Source organism: Chroicocephalus ridibundus, chromosome 19 (genome assembly GCF_963924245.1).
Source record: "Chroicocephalus ridibundus chromosome 19, bChrRid1.1, whole genome shotgun sequence".
Classification (NCBI taxonomy): Eukaryota; Metazoa; Chordata; class Aves; order Charadriiformes; family Laridae; genus Chroicocephalus; species Chroicocephalus ridibundus.
The window spans coordinates 7,192,767-7,216,733 of NC_086302.1; the positions used below are offsets into that span (position 1 = coordinate 7,192,767).

At 58.0% G+C, this 23,967-nt stretch overlaps 1 protein-coding gene across 1 annotated transcript in view; it reads right to left on the reverse strand.

The window, feature by feature from the left end:
• Positions 1–14,804: 14,804 nt before the first annotated feature.
• The window catches only part of NKAIN1 (sodium/potassium transporting ATPase interacting 1), a 39,762-nt gene continuing 30,599 nt past the window's right edge, over positions 14,805–23,967 (reverse strand). Inside the window, exons 5-8 of the mRNA XM_063355839.1 lie at positions 23,331–23,528; positions 22,502–22,562; positions 19,636–19,717; positions 14,805–15,853 (exon numbers count right to left, since the gene is read on the reverse strand). Of these exons, the coding sequence (XP_063211909.1) occupies positions 15,844–15,853; positions 19,636–19,717; positions 22,502–22,562; positions 23,331–23,528 (351 nt within the window). The 3' untranslated portion in view covers positions 14,805–15,843. The remainder of the gene's footprint in view (positions 15,854–19,635; positions 19,718–22,501; positions 22,563–23,330; positions 23,529–23,967) is intronic.

Consider the following 23,967-nt stretch of genomic DNA (forward strand, 5'->3'; position numbering starts at 1 on the left):
ATGGGGGGCAGGCAGCGCGCGGGGAAGAGGCAGTGGGGGCAACGAAATCGCTTCCACTTCCACGGGAAAAACCTTCTGGAGGTGGAAATGTCCTATGACCTTTGTCGCAGTGTTGGCCATCAAGGGCAGACCCAGCTCTGTGGCCCTGGCTCACCCTGTACCAATCCTGGAATAAGTTATCCTGGGTTTTGTCTTTGGTCTACAGAGAGAAAAAGGTGCCTCCAGAAGGTGGTCGATGTCCTCCTAACCTCCAAATGGCTCACTAGAAGCGTCTTTCTCCGTCTTTTGACTACAGACGGGGCTTCAGTCAACCACGCTCTTCATTAAACAACAAAGTTACACATTCAAAGCCAAATGCCCAAATCCAGACTCTCCATCCATGCTCTGCCCAGACTCTGTTCCTGGTGGCGCGATGCCCAACACAACAGTGTCTTCTTTTTTAAGGAGCCTTCTAGTCTAAGAGCAAATAAACTCAGCGCTGCCGTGATTCATACTCCTCGGAGCAGAGCTTCCCACAGCTCGACGGAGAAGACACGTGCACAGGACAAGGGATTCAGCTGGGCAAAAAAATGGATTGAGTGACTCCATAAATCAGAGATGAGTGGCTTCAGTACTGCCCTCGGAAGGACCTGGCCGTCCCCAGCCTCGGGGGAGCGTAGGGAGGTCCAGCACTTTTATTGCAATGACAGTTTGGTCTCAGAAATGAAAAGCCAGATGGGAAGAAAGAGCATCTGCCCCCAGTGCCAAGTTCTTCAGCGGGGCAGCAAAATTTTGTTGGCCACCACAAAAAAAAAATTCCACTGAATTACTTGATTTTTTTTCCTAAAGCAAGCCAAAACCTGCTGAGATTTTCATGCAGGATACTTTCAAAACGTGCCAGTTTGACCAAAAAAAAGCTTTAAAAGCCAACTACATCGTTCCACTTCATCACTGAGACAGTGTTTCGTCCAACTGTGTTGCCTTGAGACAAAAAGTAATGACCAGCCCTGCAGCTGGGCGGCTTTAATACTCGTTCATGGGCACAGGCTGCGTGCTGACCCATCCGTTGCTCCATCCGCTGCTTCACAAGGATGGCCAGAGACCTAAAACTGTGGACCTTCCCCGCAGGATCTTCCCAGTAAGAGCCCAGTCCCACACACAGGCAGATTCAGGGCACGCATGTGAACGCTTTCCGGGCTGGACTTGTCGTCATCAGCAGACTTAGACGGGAAACGTCCCTTCGTTTCTGCAGCAGCTTTCAACGATCAGATAAAACCGTGGTTTTCACCGACACTTTTCGCCTACGGGTTTCCACGCTCTCGTTGAGAAACCCAGCGCAGACATTTTCAGGAGTCAGCAGCCAAGTGTCTCAAAGCGGCTGGTGAAATGCCGCGGTGAACGGCAAGCTGAAGGAAATTCTGGCTGCAGACCCACCTCACAACTGTAAAGTCTGAAAGTTTCATTTGGGCTGGAAAGTCACTTTTTCTTGCAAAAATACACCCCCCTAAAATTAACAATGTTAAGCAACTCCCACCAGTCGCTGTGATGAGGGTTGTACCGAGCCTGACACGGATCCCGCGTACGATGACAACAACCAAGGTGTCATCTTGGTTGATGACTTGAAGGTCATTATCAACAAATCCCACTATTTCCTCTCTGTGAGCAGGAAGGCAGCCGGCAAAGCCACGCCACACGGCCCACGGCTAGAAAACAGCCGTGCCAATGCCTTCCTCTGCATCCCGGTGATGTCCTCTGCTGTCCTCCCTCCAGTTTGCCACGGCTCACAGAGCCACCAAAGAAGAAGACAGCCAGATGCAAGCAGTGAAAAATTCCCTGGAGAACTGGAGATAAATCCAGGATGGATTTATAGGATCCAAAGTGGGTTAAATCCAGGATGAGAAGAGACACACAGGACTTCTTATGGGGTCAAGAAGGTATTTGCCCGGGGCCAGGCAGCAAGAAATGTTTTTGGCAGAGTCGCTAGCACACGAGTGCTGTTGGGAAGGATCCTTGGGTGTCACCCTGCCACCCCACGGATACAGTCTATTAACAAGAAGGTAATTGAGAAACCTACAGAAAAAAGCAGCCGCACAAACAACTGATAACAGCTATAAACCAGGAAAAAGGAAATTCTTGTTTGTTTTTTAAACCGCGGGGGTTTTCCCCCTGGACCTTGCTGCCGAGACGTGTCCCGGCAGTGAGGAGCGGGGCTGAGCCCAGCTCCACGTTCCTACCTTTTCATCAGCCTTTTTAACCAGCTGCCAAACCCTGCAGGGACCCGGACACCAGAGCTGCAGAGAAAACAGGAGCTCTGATAGTTGCTGGTGGATAAAATAAATGAGCTTTTGGGGTACGAGAGGCCGTTCCCTCCCGAGAGCCTCGCAGGCAGGTAGGGCTGCGCTACGGGAGGACAGCAGTTGGGTTGAGCGCAGCCCTGGGAACTGGTGGGATCCGAAAAATCCTATGGTTCAGCAAAGCAGCTGTGAGCAGGAGAGTTCAGGTGGTGGCATCTTCCTCCCAAGAGGGAGGTGGCAGCGGTGTCCCTGCTGAGCACGGGCTGCTGGACGGGGCTTGGTTGACACCCAGGTGGAAAGGAGATGGCAAGCTCCAGGGCTGCTCTTGGCCAGCCCTTGCCAAGTCATAGTGGAGACTTGACCCTGCTCAGGGTGTCCCAACCACAGCGGCTGCTCCTCCAAACGTGTCCCAGGCCAGCCGCAGCCTGGAGAGTCAAGGGATTGGTATGGTCTAGCTAGATCACCCCAAGATCCCAGCTAGATCATTACAGCTACCCACCTCCCTGCTCTGTGGACCCCAGGAGGGTGTAGGCACCCACCGGGAGCAAGGAGATGGGACACAGGGGTCCCTCTGCTAGTGCTGCCCCATCAATTTGGCAGGTAAGCTCTGCCTGGGGACATTTGACATCCACTGGTGGCATGTTGTCCCCACACGCTGTGACTGGTAGGAGCAACACCACCTCCTTGGTGAGTCCTTGTGTGACTCCCCTTCTTGGAGATCATCCCCCACACCCTGCCTCATCCCGATTTTTAATCATTAGAGCTCCGAAGCAGGAGGCTGATTAAGCTTTCCAGCTTGTTTGTTATCATTAAATACATCAACGCTGGATTATCTCGACAGGCAATTACATGACTAAGCCCTTTGGAAGCTTGCTACCTTCTCCATCCGCATGACTTCTCCTTGCAGTCCCATAGCCTGATTGTGTTTCGTGGGGAACGATTTCCTTCTGCCAGCTCCGCGTTTGCCGTTTGCTCTTCCTCGGCACTGGAAAACAGAGCGGGAGGGATGCTCTGCCTTTCTCCTGCCTCTAACATCTCCAGAGACAGGCTGGGCTGGAGCACGGCATCGAGACTGGCGTATGCTTTACCTGCAGACAGAGCTATTTATTGGAATATATATATATACAGGAAAAATATATATTATTATTGGAAACTTATAGACTGCGTGTAGAGGCAGAGTCACAGGGCAGCAGTGCTCAAACAGGAGCAAGGTGACTTTGAACGGTGGCTTTGCTGGGGGTCGGTCAGCCAGAAGGTTTTCCCAGTCCCCAATCCCATTTCTCCTTTGCTTCTAGCTTTCCCAAACCTTATTTCTTGGGGTTTAAGTTGTCCAATCTGCTCTTGTTCTTCTCACCCCAGAGAGGGTGATGACATGCTGCTGCTGCCAGCCCATCGCAGTGGCCTCCCGGGGCCCTCCCCAGGGCCCAGCTATCTGCATGCTGCACGTTCAAGATGTGTTTCCTGTTATGTTCCCGGTTAAGAAAAAACAACCACCCAGCAAATTGTCACGTTTAGGAGAACATCATCCCAGCTGCAGACTCATACGCTCAAATTTAGGGAATACCAGCGTTAAATTTGCCTGCGCAACCTTAATTCAGCCCCCTTAGGCACATGCTCTTTGCGCTCCAGTCTTTAATTACAGATTCACAGACGAGGTTTTTCCCACGGCGCCCATGGCCCAGTTAGGACTGGCACTGCCCCGGGACAGAGCGGTGGGGGAGATGGGGATGTGGGACCCCCGTGTCCCCTCCTGCCCAAGCTGGAAGGAGCGTGCGGTGTGAAGGACAGAGGTCCCATGCTTGAAATGCTTCTGCATTTTTTTCTCTCTCATAACCCGAATAATTTTGCTCAAATCCAGGGTGCAGCAGGAGGGTTTGCTGAGCGAGAAAGGGTGAAGGGTGAAGGTGGAGCCTCTCCGCTCCCAGCTCCAAACCCCGCTGCCGCCAGCATCCCCCCCAGACCTCCTCACCACGCAGTGCTCGCTGGCTGCCTCCTCCGTCCCCTCCCCCTGCACAGACAGAGACCTTCTGTCAAGCCAAGCTTCACGCCATCCCTCCGCCCACGCACACCTTTGATTTGGACACTGAGATGCGCCTGGGTGCTGGGTGGAGGCTGCTTTTATTCCGATTCGCAGAAGGCAGCCCGGCGGCTCTTACGGCTCTGCCTAAAGCAGGCAGCTGCTCCTCCTGCCTGCCTGCCTGCCTGCTGCCGCCCAGCCCAGCCTGGGGTGACAGCCCAGGGACCTGGACGCCTCCTGCCTCGGCTTGCACGTCCCCATGTGCCACGAAGCTCCACGAACCGCTCAGCCCGAAGGCAAGGGTGCTTTGCATGGCAGGGAGCTGGCTCCGGAGCGATTTGGGACCGACGGCTTTGCCAGCGGAACGTCCCAGCATGGCTTGTTTTGCACAGAGGGAGGACTGGGGTTTGCTGGGGGAGCGAGAAATGACATTTCCTAAGCGCTGGCTAAACCCACCCCACCCGTGCCTTGCCCGAGCAGCGCTCGGCTCCCGTGTCCTCTGTGCACCAGAGCTTGCAGGGCCGGCACCAGGCTTCCCAGCCGCAAGCTCCCAGCTCCTCACCAGCGCTCCTGGTGTGATGGTCATTGCAGAGACAGAGGCTCGGATGTACCCTCAGACACCTGCCTTAGACACCTAATTGCCCTCGGCGTAATTTGGAGGCAGCAAGCCCATGCTGAGAAGGGCTGATTCAGCCTCTGGACCTGTCCTTGCTCCTCCTGTGAGGCCAGAGGGAGCCGAGGGCAGCGGAGCAGCACCCAACGGAGGTGCCCAATGTGGGTGACCCCGGGCTTTGGGCTAGTGGTGGACCCTTCCTTTTGCAGACCAGGATTTTCCTGGGCAAAGCTGCAATGGGTGTTGGCCAAGCTTTGCACGCACGCAGGGACGAGGCACTGAAGAGACCTTAGAGGTGTTCAATTTGGAGGGTCCTGAGTGTTGGCTGCACGTTCAACCAGCCTCAGCTGGTCATTTGCCTGTTATTCCCTCTTCTTGCACCCATCTTGACTGTAACTGCCTGGGTTTACTCCAGATCACCCCCAGTCATTGTGCTCGTGGTGACAAAGGAATGTGCGTCCTTCTGCCAGCCCTGGAGCTCCCAGCCCTGAGACCTTTCATAGAATCATAGAAACATAGAACTGCCCAGGTTGGAAGGGACCTTTCAGATCATCGAATCCAACCATCAGCCTAAATCTGACAAAAACCACCACTAAACCGTATCTCTAAGCACTATGTCTACCCAGCTTTTAAATACCTCCGGGGATGGTGCCTCAACCCCTTCCCTGGGCAGCCTGTTCCAATGCTTGACAACCCTTTCAGTATAAAATTTTTTCCCAATATCCATCCTAAACCTCCCCTGGCACAACTCGAGGCCATTTCCTCTTGTCCCATCGCCTGTTCCTTGGGAGAAGAGCCCGACCCCCTCTGGCTACCCCCTCCTTTCAGGGAGCTGTAGAGAGCGAGAAGGTCTCCCCTTGGCCTCCTCTTCTCCAGGCGGAACACCCCCAGCTCCCTCAGCCGCTCCTCACCAGACTTGTGCTCCAGACCCCCCACCAGCTCCGTTGCCCTTCTCTGGACACACTCCAGCCCCTCAGTGTCTTTTTTTGTGGTGAGGGGCCCAAAACTGGACACGGCCCTCGAGGTGGGGCCAGTACAGGGGGACCATTGCTGTCCCAGCCCTGCTGGCCATGCTGTTCCTGATCCAGGCCAGGATGCGGTTGGCTCCTTGGCCACCTGGGCACACTGCTGGCTCATATTCAGCCGTCAGTCGACCAACACCCCCAGGGTCTTTTCCCCCAGGCAGCTCTCCAGACACTCTGCCCCAGCCTGTAGCATTCATGGGATTGTTGTGACCCAAGTGCAGGACCCGGCACTTGGCCTCGTTGAACCTCACGCCATTGGCCTTGGCCCATCGATCCAGCCTGTCCACATCCCTCCACAATTTTCCCCAGGCGCTTTCCCTGCATGGAGGTGATGGACGGTGGTTACGGCTGGTTGCACCTCCATCACTTTCACATTCGAAAACCTGCCTTTCTGGCTGTGCAGCTCTGGTTGGAGCCCAGAGGGGTGAACGGGGCCTGCAGGGTGAATTTAGGCAAGCGGCTCCACCGCGTTCATGGAGGAGGCCCCAGAGATGCAACCAAACCGCCCGGAGCAAGAGGCACCGGTGCCAGAACAACACGGGGAGTCCCATGGCAACAGGGCAGGGAGAGAAGTTCGGGGAATGGTGTAACACAGCTGGCACCCACCCCGCTTGCAGGAACAAAATGGAGCTTTTCCTGCCTTCCCCTGCACCTGGGTATCTCTCCTGTCTTCCCTGCTGTGGCACTGGGACTGGCGTGCTGCTGGCAGGAGACTCCTGGCACCGAATCCCCGGCAAACTCCCCCCTCATTGTCCCCACCGTGCCTTGGTTTCCCCGTGTGTGTTTTCGGCTCCAGTGCTGGCTCCTGGGCGTGCTCCAGCCCATCCTCAACCCCTTCTTGGTGCTCGGGAACTCAAAGGCAGCTGAATCGGAGCTGGCTCCGCTGCAGGAGCGGAGCAGGATGTTGCAAAAACACCTTAGCTGATCTCCTGGGGAGTGATGGGGCCACTGGTCTATATAGATAAATATATCTATAAAATATATATATGCGCAGCATCTTTCGGTGAGAGTGGGCAGGCTGCAGGGAACTCGTCAGGCGCTTTAGTCTCTGCCCAGGACGAGCCATGCGTTGTTCATCCCAAAGCCAAAAATTGTGCCCGTGCCCACGGACGCGCCACAGCCGGCAGAGAAAGCCCAGGAGCTCCCACCAAGGCGGCCGTCACGTCCATCTGACATTCGTTTGGGTGAACACCCGTCCGTGTGTCACCTTCCGGCTGGGACAGGAGGTGACGGCAGCACCGGAAAGAGCATCTTTTCAGGGATGAGGGGCTGGGGATTTTGGGGGCCTCGCACCCACACCATGGCACGGGTCTGCTGGGCAACCTAATGGCAGGAGGACGTTGGCCCTTGGGGTTGCCGCTGCAGCTTCAACCTGGCAGGGACCACTCATCAAAGGGGGAAAAATAAGGCCCAGAACATGTTTCTCAATCAATTTACCACCAAAAGCAAGCAATGAGCTTTCGTCCAGGCAGGAAAACGTCGTTGTTCCCACTCACCCACCGCATCCTACCGGCCTCGCTCCTGCTCCCGCTCCCGCTCCCATTTCCCTGGAAGCAGCCGTATTTAACTCGGCACACCTAGGACCGCGGCAGCCGGATCTACAGATCTCCTCCAGTCCCTGAAAAGCGTCTCTATGCCTTTGTCTGAGGTTGTGAAAGCGGCTTTTTTACTCCTTAACATCTGTGACTCGCCGGGGTCCCGCGGCTGCGGCAGGGAGCTGGCTTTTCTGCGCGGGGTAAATTAATCCTTTGTTGCTCCTCAGCCATTTCTTTGCTCGGGTTGGGAGGGAAGAAAATCAACTCGTTTTTCTTCCTGCCCTTCCTGTTTACGGCGACACAGGGTTTCTTCACATGGTAGCGGCAAGAGATGCTTGGACTCTGTAATTACATCTCAGCCACGGCCAGACAGGGGAGAGTGGTATAAGGAGAGACCGGCTTGGCCCAGGGTGTAAGGGGTTCAAAACGAAGCCCCCCCCAAGCCCCCCTGTGGCTGTGGGTAGCGGTGCGATGCCCACGCTCACATCCTTTTGAAGTTCGGGGTACCCTGGTGGCTTCTGGGTCTGCTGGGGATGCTGCACCCGTGTCCCAGCTTCAGACCAGGGTGGGAGCCGTGGGCGGGGGGGACGGGACACATCTCATACCAGGTACAGCCAGCGCCATTCGGGTGATCACTTGTATCGGTTTTATTTTGAAAAATTTCCCCTGCTGCTCGGAAAATCAGATTATGGCTGTAAAACCGTAGGAAGCTGATGAGGGTGATAAACCCTTCGTCTGCGGGGACCTGGGGGAAAGGCACCCGCTCCCGTGCCGAGCATCCTCCCCGCCCAGCAAAGGATGAAAACCGTGAGGAGAAAGGAGTCAGGCTTTCCTTGGGAAGGCAGAAAGGCAGGAGATTTTTTAATATCCATTTCCCAAGGGAAATGAGTGATTTGGGAATGTAACATGCCCGAATCATGGAGTGGATGGGGTGATGCTCCCAGCCCAGGCGTTGCTGTTCGCACTCCCCATGAGTCCCCATGCTGGCATGGGAATTGAAGGTCGGGTGATCGGATGCTTCCACCTCCTCCGACGGGTCCGTGCCAGCACCCAGCCTTGCCCGAGGACCCCGGGGTGGGTGCATGGCACCCAGGTTCAGCTGGCAACCAGCAGCAGTAGCTGCTGCGGCAGGCTGGGGTTCCCGGGAGCCACCCGGCGATGCGGGTACCACTGGTGGGATGCGGGTACCGCTGGTGGGATGTGGATACCACTGGTAGGATGCGGGTACCACTGGTGGGATGCGGGTACTGCTGGTGGGATACGGGTACCGCTGGTGGGATGCCGGTACCACTGGTGGGATGCGGGTACCACTGGTGGGATGCAGGTACCGCTGGTGGGATACGGGTACCACTGGTGGGATGCAGGTACCGCTGGTGGGATGCAGGTACCACTGGTGGGATACGGGTACCGCTGGTGGGATACGGGTACCGCTGGTGGGATGCAGGTACCACTGGTGGGATACGGGTACCGCTGGTGGGATGTGGGTACCGCTGGTGGGATACGGGTACCGCTGGTGGGATGTGGGTACCGCTGGTGAGATGCAGGTACCGCTGGTGAGATGCAGGTACCACTGGTGGGATGTGGGTATCGCTGGTGGGATGCACGTACAGCTGGTGAGATGCGGGTACCGCTGCAGGGATGCAGCTCTGGCGCAAGAGACGCCACTCAGGTTGCAGGGAAAAAGAGCTGGGACACCCCCAAAAAAATCACAGTTTGGTTTTTGGCGGCTGGTCCTGAGCTGGCTTTGCCATTTTGAAATGTTCCCGCTTGGACAATGCGGCTCTAAATTGGCCGGTAGAAATGTGGAGGGGAGTGCTCCTGGGAAACGGGGCGGAAACAGAAAGAAGGGAAACATCAGGAAGAGGGTGGTTGGCTTTCCTCTATATCCCAAATTTTTCCTGTCTGTCTCCATGTGGTGACGGCCTCACGGGGAGACACATGGACCATCCTCCGAATTTCCAGCCCCAAACCCGGGGGATTTATTACCTTGAAGCAAATCTCAGCCCCACCCCATCCTCCCGGGATGTCCCGCTGGGCAGAAGCACTGAGCAAACGGCACAAAGCTGCCTCCGAAATGTGTTTTCCCGGGATTCGAGTTGGGAAAAGCCTTTAAAACCGGCTTTTGCAGGCTGGCGATTTGCTTTAAAAAAGCTCCTCTGTTATAAGACGTTAAAATCTGAGTCGTTATAACTCCTGAAACCCCCCAGTACAGTTTTGTCCTTTGCCTATGGATGCAGTTTCACATTTTCGCTTTTGCTTACTTATTTACTTTTAAAATTTAACTATTTATTTACTTACATATTTAATTTATTTACTTATAAATAAATCGGTTAATATATTTGCTTATAATAAATAAACTATTTTTTTATAAATAAATCGGTTAATATATTTGCTTATAATAAATAAATTATTTTTATTTACTATAAATAAGTTAATATATTTACTTATAGTAAATACTTTTTATTTACTATAAACCAGTTAATATATTTACTTGTAAATAAGCAAATAAGTAAATAAAGACTTTTTAAAAGTAAATATGTGTTATTTAAAAAGAACTAACTATTTAAATTTTAAGTATATGATCCCAGTCCGGACCAGCAAAACCCATCACCTTCCTCTCCCTGGAGCTGGAGACAGGATTTCTGAGGGAGCTGAGCCCCGTCTGCAGCCCCGCGGTGCCTGGGGTGGCTTCGGCTGCCCCCACATCCCGCATCCCAGCTGGGGATGCCCAGAAATAAGGCCCAGCCCCCAGCCAGGATGGTTGGTTTGTTTTTGGTTTTTTTTTGCTTTTAAAGCAGCTTCCCAAGTATTTGTATTTCTTTTTCTGCGCCGTGGGGATGTTTTGGAGCTGGGAAGTGTCTCCCTCGTGGTGGCCGCGGCTGCTGGAATAACCTCATCCCAGGGCTGCGGGGAGCGTCGCCTTGCTCTGACTTAGGGTCAGTTTAGTAACAGCAACAAACCACCCCCCCCCCCCAGCAAAGCTCCCGGAGCCATCCCCCGTGTTTCCCAGTCCCACCAGTGCCACCTTCCCAGTGTGCCCAGATCCCTGCTGGGAGGCAGCTTACCGCGGCAGCACTCGCAGAAAGCACCCCCCCCGGCGCGTGTTTCTGAATGAATTCCCATCGCAATCGTTGTCCAGCCAACATGCGCACGTGATGTGGCTTTATTACCCTTACCTGGGTGACATCTCCCGGCCCCCCCCAGAGGGACCCGATCCCTGTCAGATAAAGGACATTGAATTTTATGACCACAAACACTGTGCGATGAACTGGAAGAAGCCTCCTAAAGTTAAAGATTTTAATTGAAAAACACTTCAAGAGCCCCATTTCAGCCTCCAGTTTGGTGCTTACCTCCCCTTACCTGGCCCCCTCCCAGGCACAGGAGGCAGAACATGGCGAGGCCGAAGGCTGGAGCACCGTTCCTGCCGGAGGGTTTCCTGGCTTGCCCAGGCAGGCTGCCGGAGCCGGGAAGGGGTTGGGCAGCAGGAGTTTGTTTCGCAAGGGGTGGATCCATGGGTGCACGGAGGCAAACAGGTTTCCTCCTTCCTCCCCCGCTGAGGAGGAGGAGGGTGGCGGGATGCTCCAGCGGCGCAGCTGTGGATGCTCCGACAGCACAGCCATGGATGCTCCAGCAGCAGGGCCACGGGATGCTCTGGCTGCGTGGCCATGGGAGGTTCAAGCACCACGGCTGTGAGCTGCTCTTGGAAGCATGAGTGTGGGTGCTCCGGCAGCACGGTCATGGGATGGCCGAGCACCACGGCCATGGGATGCTTCAGCAGCACGGCAATGGATACTCCAGCAGCACAGCTGTGGGATGCTCCAGCAGGATGTCCATTGGATGCTCTGGAAGCACAGCCATGGGATGCTCCAGCAGGATGAACACAAGTGCTCCAGGACCATGTCCATGGGATGCTCCGGCAGTGTGGCCATAGGATGCTCCAGCAGGATGGACACAAATGCTCCAGGAGCATGTCCATGGGATGCTCCAGCAGTGTGGCCATGGGATGCTCCAGCAGGATGGCCACAAATGCTCCAGGAGCATGTCCATGGGATGCTCCAGCAGGATGGACACAAGTGCTCCAGGAGCACGTCCATGGGATGCTCCGGCAGTGTGGCCATGGGATGCTCCAGCAGGATGGACACAAATGCTCCAGGAGCACGTCCATGGGATGCTCCAGCAGCATGTCCATGGGACGCTCCGGCAGTGTGGCCATAGGATGCTCCAGCAGGACCATGGGGATGCCAACCCACTTCTTCCCTGGTCCATGGCCCTGGGGTCCGATTGGCCTCACTGTTGTCATAGAAACAGGGCTCCATCCCTGCTCCCCCCCCGAAACAAACATCTTCCCCCCTTCCTTGGTACCTACCTACCAAGATAACTCCTGTTTGATCAGGCTTCACCCAAACACAGGTCGTTCCCCTTGGAGGTGGTGGCAGTGCTGTCCCCACCCGCCCCAGCAGCTGCACCCTCACCAGAGGGTCCTTTGTGTCCCTTCCCCGGCGACTCTCTCAAGGGCGGGGGCTGCTCGTGTCCCCTCACACCCGGGGAAACCCCTGTGTCCCGGTGGGGGCCACCTCCGCCCCCCACACCCACTGCTTTGAGGCAACACCCACCTGTCCCTGGGGTGCTGGGACGCCCCACTGTCCCCATGGCAAACCCTGTGGCTCCTCTGTCCCTGCACACCCCCCTAAAATCCATGGATTTTAGGTCCGGAAACCTGCTTTTAGTCTTTTCTGTTAAAGACCAGGTGCTGGGGATGGGGTCCCACCGCAGAGCTGAGCCAGCAGGACCTGTGGGTGGCCCGGTGACATGTACCTGGGGCCACTGACCCCGGCCCAGGGACACCCAGGGCTGCCGGGGATGGCACCTCCACGCTCAAACCTGTCCCCACGCCAGCTCCCAGCTGGGGATGGGAGGACCCTTACAGGGATGAAGTCTCACTTCCCACAGGATTTGGGAACAAGCGGGAACAAGTCAAGTTGGGCACCGTGTCCCCAAAAAGCCGGTGACAAAACGCCGCGACGGGGAGTTGCCGAGCAGAAGCATCCCAGGGAGCTCAGCCCAGGGGGGAGGGAGCATCCTGCCGCTCTGGTCCCTGATGTCACCGAAGACACCGTATTTGTTGCCGCGGCCTCACTCCATTTCCGTTGGGATTTCAAAACGAAGATTTAATTCAACGTCATCGCCCCCTCCCTCCTCCCGCTGCACTGGAAAAGTCGGCAACGGGGAGAGAAACCGAAGGCAGGGGATGGGAGTGGGGGGCGCCCGCCTCTCGTTTGGAAGCAATTAAAACCAGAGCAAGCGAAACGGCTTCGGATGCTTCGAGCGAAACCGCGTGCGAAGCAGGCACGGCCCCGCAGGGGTGGCATTGAACTACACCGAAATGGCTGCTTCGGTGACGGAAAATGGGAATGTTTGGGGAGAAAAGGGAACTTTTCCCACAGGTCTGTAGCCCCGACCCAGCGCCGGGAATCCCTGCCCTCGCTCCTTGCGGGGCTGGAAAACTTTATTTCAGGAGCTCAACCTGAAAAAAAAAAACCCACGCTGGGGGGGTTCTTAATATTTTCCTTGGGGGTTTATTAATATTTCTTTGGGGGCTTATTAATATTTCCCTGAGGGGAAGGGATGCTGCAGACCCCCCTGGATGCCCCCATGCACCCGACCACCGCCGGGTGGTACCCACCCCCAGCCCGGAGGATGCTGCTTTTCTGCATTTCTGCTTTTTTTTTTTTTTTTAACCTTTTTTTCTGTTATTTTACTACCGGGGAGGAAATTACCTGCGCGGGCAGTGAGGGAGAAGGCAGAATCTCGCCGGGGCATCGTTAAAAAGAAGCGCTGGGTTATAAGGTGGTGGCAAGCTGGGTGACGCGGAGCCCGCGGGAATGGGCTGGCAGCATTAATACGGGGGGAAAAAAAGCAAAAAATTATTAAAAAAAAAAAAACCAACACCCCACCATTTTTTAATCGATTCAACTGCACAAGGAAGGGAAATGCCCCAAAACCAGAACAGCCATCGGATGAAACTTTCCTTCCACTTTTATAATTACAGAATAGAAAAGAAATCCTCGGTTCACGTTACAAATACAGTCTTATATAAAAACAAGCCAACGGAAAAGAGGGGGAAAAAAAAGGAAAAAAAAAAAAAAAAAAAAAGGTGATGGAGCACCCGGTGCCTGGCTCCTGCCGAGCTCAGGAGGGAGGGAAGCTCTTTCGAACGGGTTTTAAACGACGGCAAGCTTTTCCTTCTGCTTCTCGCTGGGTTTGAGAAGGGCTTCGAGGGGACGGGTGTCCGCCCATCCCATCCCATCCCATCCCATCCCATCCCATCCCATCCCATCCCATCCCATCCCATCCCATCCCATCCTGCGGCGGGTCAGCGAGAGCATCCTTAGTCCTGGAGAGGAAAATAAACGCCGGCGATGCTGCCGTCCCCAGGGATGGGCAGCGCTTGGGGATGGGGATGTGTTTTGGGAGATGGGGAGGGTGGGGGGGGCGGGATGCGTTGCCTGAAAAACACTGTTTTCCTTGGAGACAAAGAGGGGGAAAAGGGGGGAGAAAATTATTGCCTGTAAAGTTCGCGGCTTGGCTGGAGGCGGCGGAGGGGCTGGCAGGAGGGGGGGTCGCGGCCCGTCCCCGGCCCAGGGTTGGGGCTCGGGCAGTGTCGGTCGTTGGCACTTGGCGGCTGCTTGATGGGAAGGACACAAAAAGTCACTCCGGGCTGCAAAAAAAAAAATCCCCAAATAACCCCCAGAACTGGAGGAAAAACCCCTGGGAGGCCAAATTCATGCGACACCCCCCCCCGCCCCATCCCGGTTCTAGGTGTAAAGGGTGGGGTTGGGGCCAGATCCAGGGATCCAGGAGAAACCGCATCCCGCCTCCGGGAGAAAAAGGAGGACAAGGAGGTCGGGGGGAGCCGGGACGCTTCGGGAAACTACTTTTTTTCCTTCCAGCTTCTTCCCAGGCTTTGAATTCCCAGCTCGTCGTCATTTGGAAAAGCGATCGCTGCCCAACAGACCTCACGCGTTCCATCCACCCCCCCCACCCCCCCCCAAAATTCCCACGTGCCGATGTCGCCCCTCTTCTGCCGCCGAGCCTGAAGGACGGATCTGCATCCGAGCCCCGCGATGGATGGATGGAGGGGCTGGGTGGTGGTGGGGGGGGGGGTTGGAGAGCTGCCCCCCCCTTTAGCGAGGGGGTGGGGGGCACCGGGGCAGCGCTGGGGTGGGCAGAGCGTTGCTGAAGGCACGATGTCGGCCTTGCGGGGGGGGCCCGGCACAGGCTCGCCAGGGGTGGGGTGGTGGGGGGGGTCGTGCTCAGCCAGAGTCTACTCAGGCACTTTAAATTAAAAAAAAAAACAAAACCAAAACCAACCAACCGACCCAATAATTAAAAAAAAATAAAACCCAAAACCCAACAAACCAACCCAAAACATTCATTAGATTCGTTAAAACAGCCGAAAAGGGGCTGTGGCGAAAGCAGCGTCAGTATTGCCAAACTTGAGCAAAACCCCCCCAAAAAATTCAGCAGGGATGGGGCGGGGGGGGCGGGGGGGGACTCACAGGGGGATTTTGGGGTGTTCTGTCTCCCTCCCCCCCCTCCCATCCCCAGGTTTTTGGGGGGGGGGGCAAGGCAAGATGCTGACGGATGGATCCAGCTCCTCGGGGCGGGGGGAGCATCCCGGAATCCCGGATCCAGCCCCTTCGATGCCGTTTCATCCATCCAGGAGGGACTGGAAAATTCTTTTGGGGAGCAAAACCCCCATTTTTGGGGCCAGCCCGACTCCCAAACCAGGTGTTTCAGGGAATTGTCACAACCCCGTGGAGGACAAAGCTGCTCTCTGTGTCCTGCTGTCCCCAAAGCGGTGTTTATCCCCGTTCCCAGTCCCAGTTTGCTCCAAACTGGCTGGTTTTTGCCCCAGTCCCGCTCCAGGCCCCCGCCCTGCCGCTGCCCGGAACGCTGGGAAGGACCCCGCTGCTCCAAGGAAAAACCAGGCTGGGAGAAACAGAAGAAAACAGTGTCCGGCGAGTGATGCCACCTCCCCACGTGTCCCCATGTCCCCATCCCGGAGAGGCCGTGGGAGCCTGGGGGGGGTGGCACAGCTTGGGGGGGGCGTCCCCCGGTATCCAGCCCCCCCAGTCCTGCTGTGGGTGAGAGGTTTGGGCTCGGAGACATCCCGGGTGGGATGGATGTGCAGCTCCCAGCTCCATCCTCGCGGGTCTTGCGGGGTGTGGGGGGGCAGGAGGGGACCGGGCGCCTCGGCGTCGTGTCCCCCCCCTTGCCGGGGGTCGTGTCATCAGGTGTGGGACAGTTCGCTCTAGGGGGGGTCCTGTGGCCTCTGGCTCCCACGCTGGGCCGGGGCCGGATCCAGGGCGGGAGGACGTTACCCGGATCTGGGGAGAGAAGGGGACACGAGGCGTTAGGGGGGAGACCAGGGTCTGGGACATCATCCCCGCCACATGTCCCCACGTGGGGGGACAAGGAGTCACAACCGCGGGCAGCCGCCAACTGTCCATCCCGGGGGACAGGGACCTGCTGGGGTGACCCAAGGTGGTTCTCACAGGGCCACCGCTCTCCTTTCACCCCCTCGAAAGGTAGGAGAGAAAATGGGGCCAGGCCGGGCAGCCCCGATGTGTTCCTGTCCCCACCATGTGTGCATGCATGTGCAGGCGTGTGCATGCGTGTGCAGGTGTGTGCAGATGCATGTGCAGGCATGTGCATGTGTGTGCATGTACACGTATGTGCGTGCAGGCATGTGCATATGTGTGCAGGTGTGTGCAGGCGTGTGCAGGCATGTGCGTGCATGTATATGCATGTGTGTGCAGGCATGTGCAGGTGTGTGCCTGCATGTGCAGGCATGTGCGTATGTGTGCATGTGTGTACAGGCATGTGCATGTATATGCATGTGTGTGCAGGCATGTGCGTGTGTGTGAGTGTGTGTGCAGGCGTGTGCCTGCATGTGCAGGCATGTGCGTGTGTGTGCATGTGTGTGCAGGCATATGCATGTGTGTGTATGTGTGTGCAGGCATGTGCATGTATATGCGTGTGTGCAGGCATGTGCATATGTGTGTGCATGTATATGCATGTGTGTGCACGCATGTGCATGCGTGTGCATGTGTGTGCAGGCATGTGCGCGTGTGCGTGTGTGCAGGTGTATGTATGTGTGTGCATGTGTGTGCATGCATGTGCATGTGTATGCGTGTGTGTGCATGCATGTGCAGGCATGTGCAGGCATGTGCGTGTGTGCAGGTATGTGCATGTATATGCATGTGTGTGCAGGCATGTGCAGTGTGTGTGCAGGCATGTGCATGTATATGCATGTGTGTGCAGGTGTGCGCCTGCATGTGCAGGTGTGTGCGTGTGTGTGTGCAGGCGTGTGTATGTGTGTGCATGTATATGCATATGTGTGCAGCCGTGTGCATGTGTGCGCATGCGTGTGCAGGCATGTGCGTGTGTGCAGGCGTGTGCATGTATATGCACGTGTGTGCATGTGTGTGTGCAGGTGTGTGCGTGTGTGTGCATATGTGTGTGCGTGTGTGTGTGCAGGTGTGTGCATATGTGTGTGCAGGTGTGTGCGTGTGCAGGTATGTGCGTGTGCGTGTGCGTGCAGGCATGCGCACAACTCATCCACCCTCTCCCAATCCGCGTTTCCCCCCTTCCCGATGTGCCAGAGGCGGGATTTTACAGGCGAGAGCCCCGGTCTTGGGGGGGGGACGACCCACGACACGGGGTGCGGGGGGACCCAGTGCCACCCCGGCGGGGCAGGAGGGACCCAAGGGGCCGAGGAGCTGCCATGGCACATCCTCCTCCCTCCGCTGGGTGGAAACCCTCCCCCGCGCCCGCCGTTAATCCAATTACAGCTAATTGCTAACTGCAGAAAAAGCTTTAATTTCTCAGGCCAGGACCAGCCCCGTGGCCCTCCTGCCTGGCTGTCCCCTGGGGACACAAGTGGCTGGATCCGCTCCCTTGCGCAGGGACGGCACCTTGTAGGTCCTCTCTCCGGCGGCAGTGAGACCCCCCCCCCCCCCCAAAACGGGGTCACGGCTGCCCCAGCACCCCCTCGGGTCCCCCCGGCTGTCACCGTGCCACCGCGGGACCCGGCGTCTCCCGTCTCGGGGACAGGGTGCGTCCCCCTGAGTCCCTGAGCCCGACCTGCCACCGCCGCCCTTGAGAGAAATTACAGCTGCATTAATTAGGGGGTGGGTTATTAATGAGCTGCTGGGGTAGGACGGCGGGGACCGCGGGCAGTGGGAGCTGGCGGGGTGGTGGCAGGGTCCCCGTCGCGATGTGTCGTCCCCCCTCCCCGCACCCCGCCTGCAGAAAGGCCGGGAGGATGCGGGCAGCCCGAGCGAGCTTGCTTAATTAGGAAGCAACCTAATTACAAGGAGGGCAGCCCCCAGCACACGCTGCCCGCGAAGGGCTCGGGGTTCACCCGCGGGGTCGGTGCAGGGAGCGGGGCTGGATCCGTCCCCAGCGTCACCTCGGGACGGGATGCTCCGGTACCCGGCTGGCTTCACACCCCACGGCTGTGCACCCCCCTCCCCCCCACACTCCCCCCATCATCCCAAACCAGGTCCTGGGCAGCCGGGGGAGCGCTGGGGGGGGGGGTGGGGGGGTGGGTTTTGCTGAGGATACAGGGCTGGGATAAACATCTCCCAGAAAGGGAGGAGAGGGGGGTCCCCAGCACCTCTGCGCCCCACGCAGGTCTCCCCATCCTGGAATCTCAGCAGGGAGTTTCTCTGCCATCAGCTTTTGGGTCCCCTGTATACCTAAAATTGATATTCCACCCCCCCCGCCCCGCCCCACCCCAGAATTGATATTCCCCCTACCTAAAATTGGTATTCCCGCCGATATCCCCCGCTGCTGCAGCTCTCAGTGCTCATCCTGCAGCCCTCGGGGACGGCTGAGCCCCCGGCAGCCCCCTGGCAGCCCCCCCCCGTGCCCCCAGCACTGCTGGAGGCTGTAGGCAGAAGAGGGGCAGGCAGGGCTCCCCCCGGCCCCTGCCCTCCCCACCGCCCCTCCTTGCCACCGTGGCTTTGCACGTCCCACCACGGCAGGTCTGAAGGGGTCCCCTGGGGACATCCATGGGACATGTCCCATCTGTGGGACAACGCTCTCCCAAGTCCCCCTGAGGGTGGGCACCCGGCGGGGGTGTGGGGGGGGGGGAGCTCAAGACACCCACATCAATCCCCGGGACGCGGGTGCTGGCACCGCTCCCATCCTGGGGTGACGCTGCGGTGAAACCGCCATCTGTGTTCCCCATCCCGGGAAGCTCTCGTCCTGCCATGCCCCGCTCCCACCCGGAGGGCTGGGGGGCTCCTGGGGAGGAACCAGCTCGATGCAGGGGGGCAGGGCACCCACGGGTGCTCACCCGCACCCATGCACTGGGGTGGGCACCCGAGAGACTGTCTGTGCCCAAGCGCCCAGGGAGGGCCGAGCAGTATCACAAATGCGCCTGTTCCCCCACCGCCCCCTCTTTGCATCTCTAATTGCGTGGCGTGCCCTTGAATTTGCATAGAAGGCTTAAAATATAATTAATTTTTGGCACCCGGCAAAGCCCGCACGAGGCTAATCCCTTTAGATTTTGCAGCCTTATCTCATTTGAGCGTTTATCTAGTTAAGCTTAATGGGTAAGGGAGCGGGGGGGGGGGGGGGGGGGGGAGTCAGCTGCACTTATCTGAAGAGCTGCTGCTCCCCGTCCCCCCCGGGCAGCCCCCACCTGTCGAGGCTCGGCAAAGAAAAAGCAGCAAGAAGCAAAAGAAGGGCACGACCCCACTAAAACCCCCCAGCCCCAGCCCCAACCCCGCCGCAGCCTCTGGGCTTGGTGTTGAGGAAGAGCGGACTCACAGACCCAAATCTTTTGGGTTACGAAGGTGTGACGAGGCACCTTGGAGGGGCTCCTGCATCCCTCAGCATCCTTTGGCATCCCTCAGCATCCTCCAGCATCCCTGAGTATCCCTCAGCATCCCTCAGCATCCTTCAGCATCCCTGAGTATCCCTCAGCATCCTTCAGCATCCCTGAGTACCCCTGAGTATCCCTCAGCATCCCTCAGCATCCCTCAGCATCTTTCAGCATCCCTGAGTATTCCTGAGCATCCTCCAGCATCCCTGAGTACCCCTGAGTATCCCTCAGCATCCCTCAGCATCCCCAGGGCTTTCCCCGACGCGGACTCACGTGTAGAGCGGCTGTAGCTGTAGGTGTGATGTCTTCTGTGGCGCCTGGTAGCCGTAGGAGTCAAACCCGCCGATGAAGTCGACTGGGGAGAGCGGGGAGAGCAGCGAGGTGAGCTGGGGAGGGCAGCGGGGCAGTTTCCCTGCCTCCCCTCGCCCCGATGGCACCCAGGGGTCACGCAGCGCCCCGGGTTCCAGCAGCATCTTGAGGAGGTGCAGCATCCCCAGTTGCCACAGCATCCCAGGGAAGTGCAGCATCCCAGGTCACAGCAGCATCCCAGTTTGCAGGTGCCTCCCGGGGAAGTGCAGCATCCCCAGTTGCCGCAGCATCCCCAGTTGCCACAGCATCCCATGGAAGTGCAGCATCCCAGGGGAATGCAATATCCCATTATGTAGTAGCATCCCGGGTCACTGCAGCATCCCAGGTCACCACCGCATCCCAAGTTCTGGCAGTATGCCGAGGAACTGCAGCATCCTGGGGATGCGCAGCATCCTAGGTCCCTGCAACATCCCGGGTCACGGCAGCATCCCAGGGAAATGCAGCATCCCAGGGAAGCACAGCATCCCGGGTCGCTGCAGCATCCTGGGTTGCAGCAGCATCCCGGGTCGTGGCATCATCCCAGATTGCAGCAGCATCCCGGGGACATGCAGCATCCCAGGTCACGGCAGCATCCCGGGTCACTGCAGCATCCCAGGAAAGCGCCGGCAAGAAACGGAGGATCGACTTGCAGGAGTCCCTGCGGCTCTTCTCACCACAACAGCCCTCGCGTCGCAGGCTGGACAAAGTGGGTAAAATTACCCGGTTATTGTCTCCAGAGTGGGCATTTAAGGAGAATTATGGGGGAATTACATCTCGTTTAAAGCCTGTCATTTAGGGGAATTGCAGACACCTATATATCAGTTTTCACAGCTGCAATTTCCAGCCCGGCGATTCCGAATCCATCACCCACCCGAGGAGCCCCCCCGGGCACTCGCTGGAGGGACAGACCCCAGCGTTCACCCCGGCTGGATGCGGCGGGAGCCGGGGGTACCCCAACTTCTCCCACCATCATCCCACGTGCCCCCAGACCCAAACCCTCAACGGCTGCTCAGCCAGCCCCGGAACGGCCACCACGCGCAGCCAAGCCAGCGTTTCCAAGCCATTATGGGAGCCGCAGCACGACCCATCGCCCCAAAACAAAGATATGAATCCCCACGGAGCCGTGATCTGGGTGGGTTCGCCCACGGGTGTCCAAGACACAACAGCGAGCTCGAGGGGGGGGAGCCCAGTTCTCCCAGCGTATTTATCTTCCCGACTTAATATTCAGCCAGCTCTCAATTTTGACGCCATCCATCCATTTCCAAATCTAATAAGATATTCCATTAAAAAAGATGCATTTGAATCTTGGGCTCCGGCAGCATTAATATTAAAAGTGTATTGAATGCAGGAGTTTGTTTGAATGCAAACACGCTTCAAAGCCGGCGGCGGTAGATAAACCCTTTTGCCAGCTCCCCGGGTACAGAAACAAGTTATTACCGCAGGCAGTGTCCAATTTCACACGGAAATTTTCCTTTTCCGCTACACCGGCTTCCCGGCAGCGGACAAGGCGGGGGAAAAACACGGGGATGCTGAACCCCGGCACCCCCCAGGCTGGGCTGGGACCATCGCTGGGCGCCGGTAGGGATGCCCATCCCGATCCTGCGGGGAAGGAGCCCGGTGCTGAGCGCATCTGGGTGGCTTTTGCCACGCCGGCGGTTATGGCACATCCCTGCCTGCGGTCGGCTGCCGGGAGCTGCCAGCTGGTGCCAATTAATTAATGGCAGATGAACATTTAATGCGGTTGGATGGCTACAGCCTTAACCGCCTGGTTAATTGAGGCCGGGGTGCTCAGCGCTTCCGGAGAGATGTTTGCAGGGACCGTTGGCAGATCGGAAAGCACAATAAGGATTGTCTAAAAATTAGGCCGTCACTTTGCTTAAATTGCCGGTTTTCCCTTTGCTTTGGGGTGAAGAACCTCGGGATGGGGAGGAGGGCGCTGCCACCCTGCTGTCCCGGGGGATGCTGGCTGGGGGGACATCGTATTTCCCAGGTCTTCGTCCCCAAGCGGCTGTCGAAAGGGGGAGGCAGGTGACGGCTGGCTCTGGGAGACGTGGGCAGGGAGCACGGCTCTCCCACAGCCCCAGGGGGTCGGATCCACACCAGGAGCAGCATTTGCCATGAATTTATCAGGGCTTGGAAGTGGCTTTTTACAGCAAGAGTGATTGTCCCCGCTGCCACGCCAGACCAGGGACCGGGGGGAGATGCTCTGTCCCGGGGGAGATGCTCTGTCCCGGGGGAGATGCCCTGAATTCGGGTCAGCGGGGAGCAGCTGGAGCGATGCCGGCCCCGAATCTGCCCCTGAGCAGCCGCACACGGGGATAAACATCCCGGCTTCGGCAGGAGCCGGACTCGGTGTGTGACGCTGGTGTGGGGACCGAGGCCCATCTCAGCTTCTTTGTGGGTGCTGCGGGGACAAATCCCCACCCCGCCGTTGAAACCCGTCCCGTTCCCGCACCCGAAGCCTGTGAGTGCTGCCAGTCCCGTGGGAGACGCGGCAGCTCAGGGCTCGCTGTCCCCTTCCCCCTCCTCTCCCAGGCCTCCCCCAGGCTGGCGGCGGGGGGGGGGGGGACACCGCTGGTGACATGGGGTGGCACATCACCCCCCAGCGCATCTGCCTCGCTGGGGATGGAAAAATGGGGCAAAAACCCCAATTAAATTGATCCCTTCACCCGCCTTCGACCCAGGCGTCGCTCCCCCATCCCCGGCGAGGCACCGGCTGGCGTCAAGCGGGGCCATTTTGCGGCGCTGCGGCTCTCCCCCCCGCCCCGTGACCGATAGCAGAGGCACTCACAGCTGTCTTCTTCCTCCAGGAACACTTTGCTGACGTAGCAGGCGTAGACGAAGCCAAAGAGCTGGGAAAGAAAAGCGGGCAGAGAGAAGGCGGTTATCGGGGTGACGGGCGCCGCGGCCGGCACGGTTTGGGTGGGGGGACGGAGGTGGGTGCTGCGCGGTGGATGCCTGGGAGCATCCTGGGGGAACGCCGGGCAGGATCAGGGCTGGCGGTGCTGGAGCCCATCTCCGGCGGGTGCGGGTGCCGGTTTGGGATGAAGCGAGGTCAGGTGGTTCCAGCCGCACCGCACCGGGGGGGACAAGGGTGGTGGCTCTTGGGGGGACGAGCTGGCAGCGCGCGGGGATGGCAGCGCAGAGGGTGCTGAGCCCCCCAGAGCAGTGGGTGCCCTTGGGCGGGGGCATGGCGGCTGCTGTGGACCCCAATTCCCTTTAAAGCTTTATTTCCTTGCAACCCCCCCAAGGCTCCCCAGGAGCTTTGCATCCAGGAACGTCCCCTTCCCGCTTCCCCACGGGGTGACAGCCACTGGGAAGGGGGGACCCTCCCTTTCCAGCGGCTCACGCTCCTGGGTCCGTTACACCCCGAGCCCCCCATTCCTGCAGCATCCAGCCCACAGCCTGCCGGGATTTGGGGTGGGCAGCAGCCCCGGGGTGCCGGCATGGGCTCCGTCTGCTCCTCTCTTCCCAGCCCTTGATGGATGTGTGATGGTGGGACATCTCCAGGTGGACCGCGGCGCCTCTGCCCACCCCCCATCCCTGCCATCGTCCTTCTTCTCTCGTTTCACCATTTGGGATGAGGGATGAGGAGGAAAGGTGCCGGCAGCTGCCCTTACCGCCAGGAATATCTGCGTGGCGCTGCTCACCACCTCGATGTACTGGTAGTCGAGCAGGCAGCCGCTGACGGTGATGACGTGATGGTCCTCGAGCGCCAGGTTGGAGTTCATCACCGGCGTCACCAGGCAGCCCGGCCCGTTCTCCATCCACCAGGAGCGGTGCAGTGAGGTATTGAAGGTCATGATGAAGTCTCGGTCCTGCGGGAGGGGAGCAGAGGAGGAGGCACAGACCTTGGAGCTGAGGTTCTTTGCAGAGGAGGTGGACAGAAAATGGGCTTTCCCAACCCAAGGATGCCCCACGAGCATTGCACCCGCCTGGACCACGTCAGCGCAGCGCGGCCAACAAACCCCTGCGTCTCCCTGACCCGCCGCTGGTGTTCCCGGGGTTTGGGGCTTCCTCCCATGCCGGTGCCACGGACTATTTGGTCAAACATCACCCAGGTGTGCCGCGATGCCCAGGTGACCTCAGGGACGTAACAGAGCGGCCACCAGCGCGGCAGCTTGGCCTCGAGGCAGAGAAGCAGCCGCTTGTGATGCTGCCGGCTGCATCCAGTTGTTGGAAAGATGGGACCGTGGGATCAGCGTAGTCCAGGGAGAGGTTTGGGGCTCCATCCCCCCATCCCCCGGAGCCTTGCTC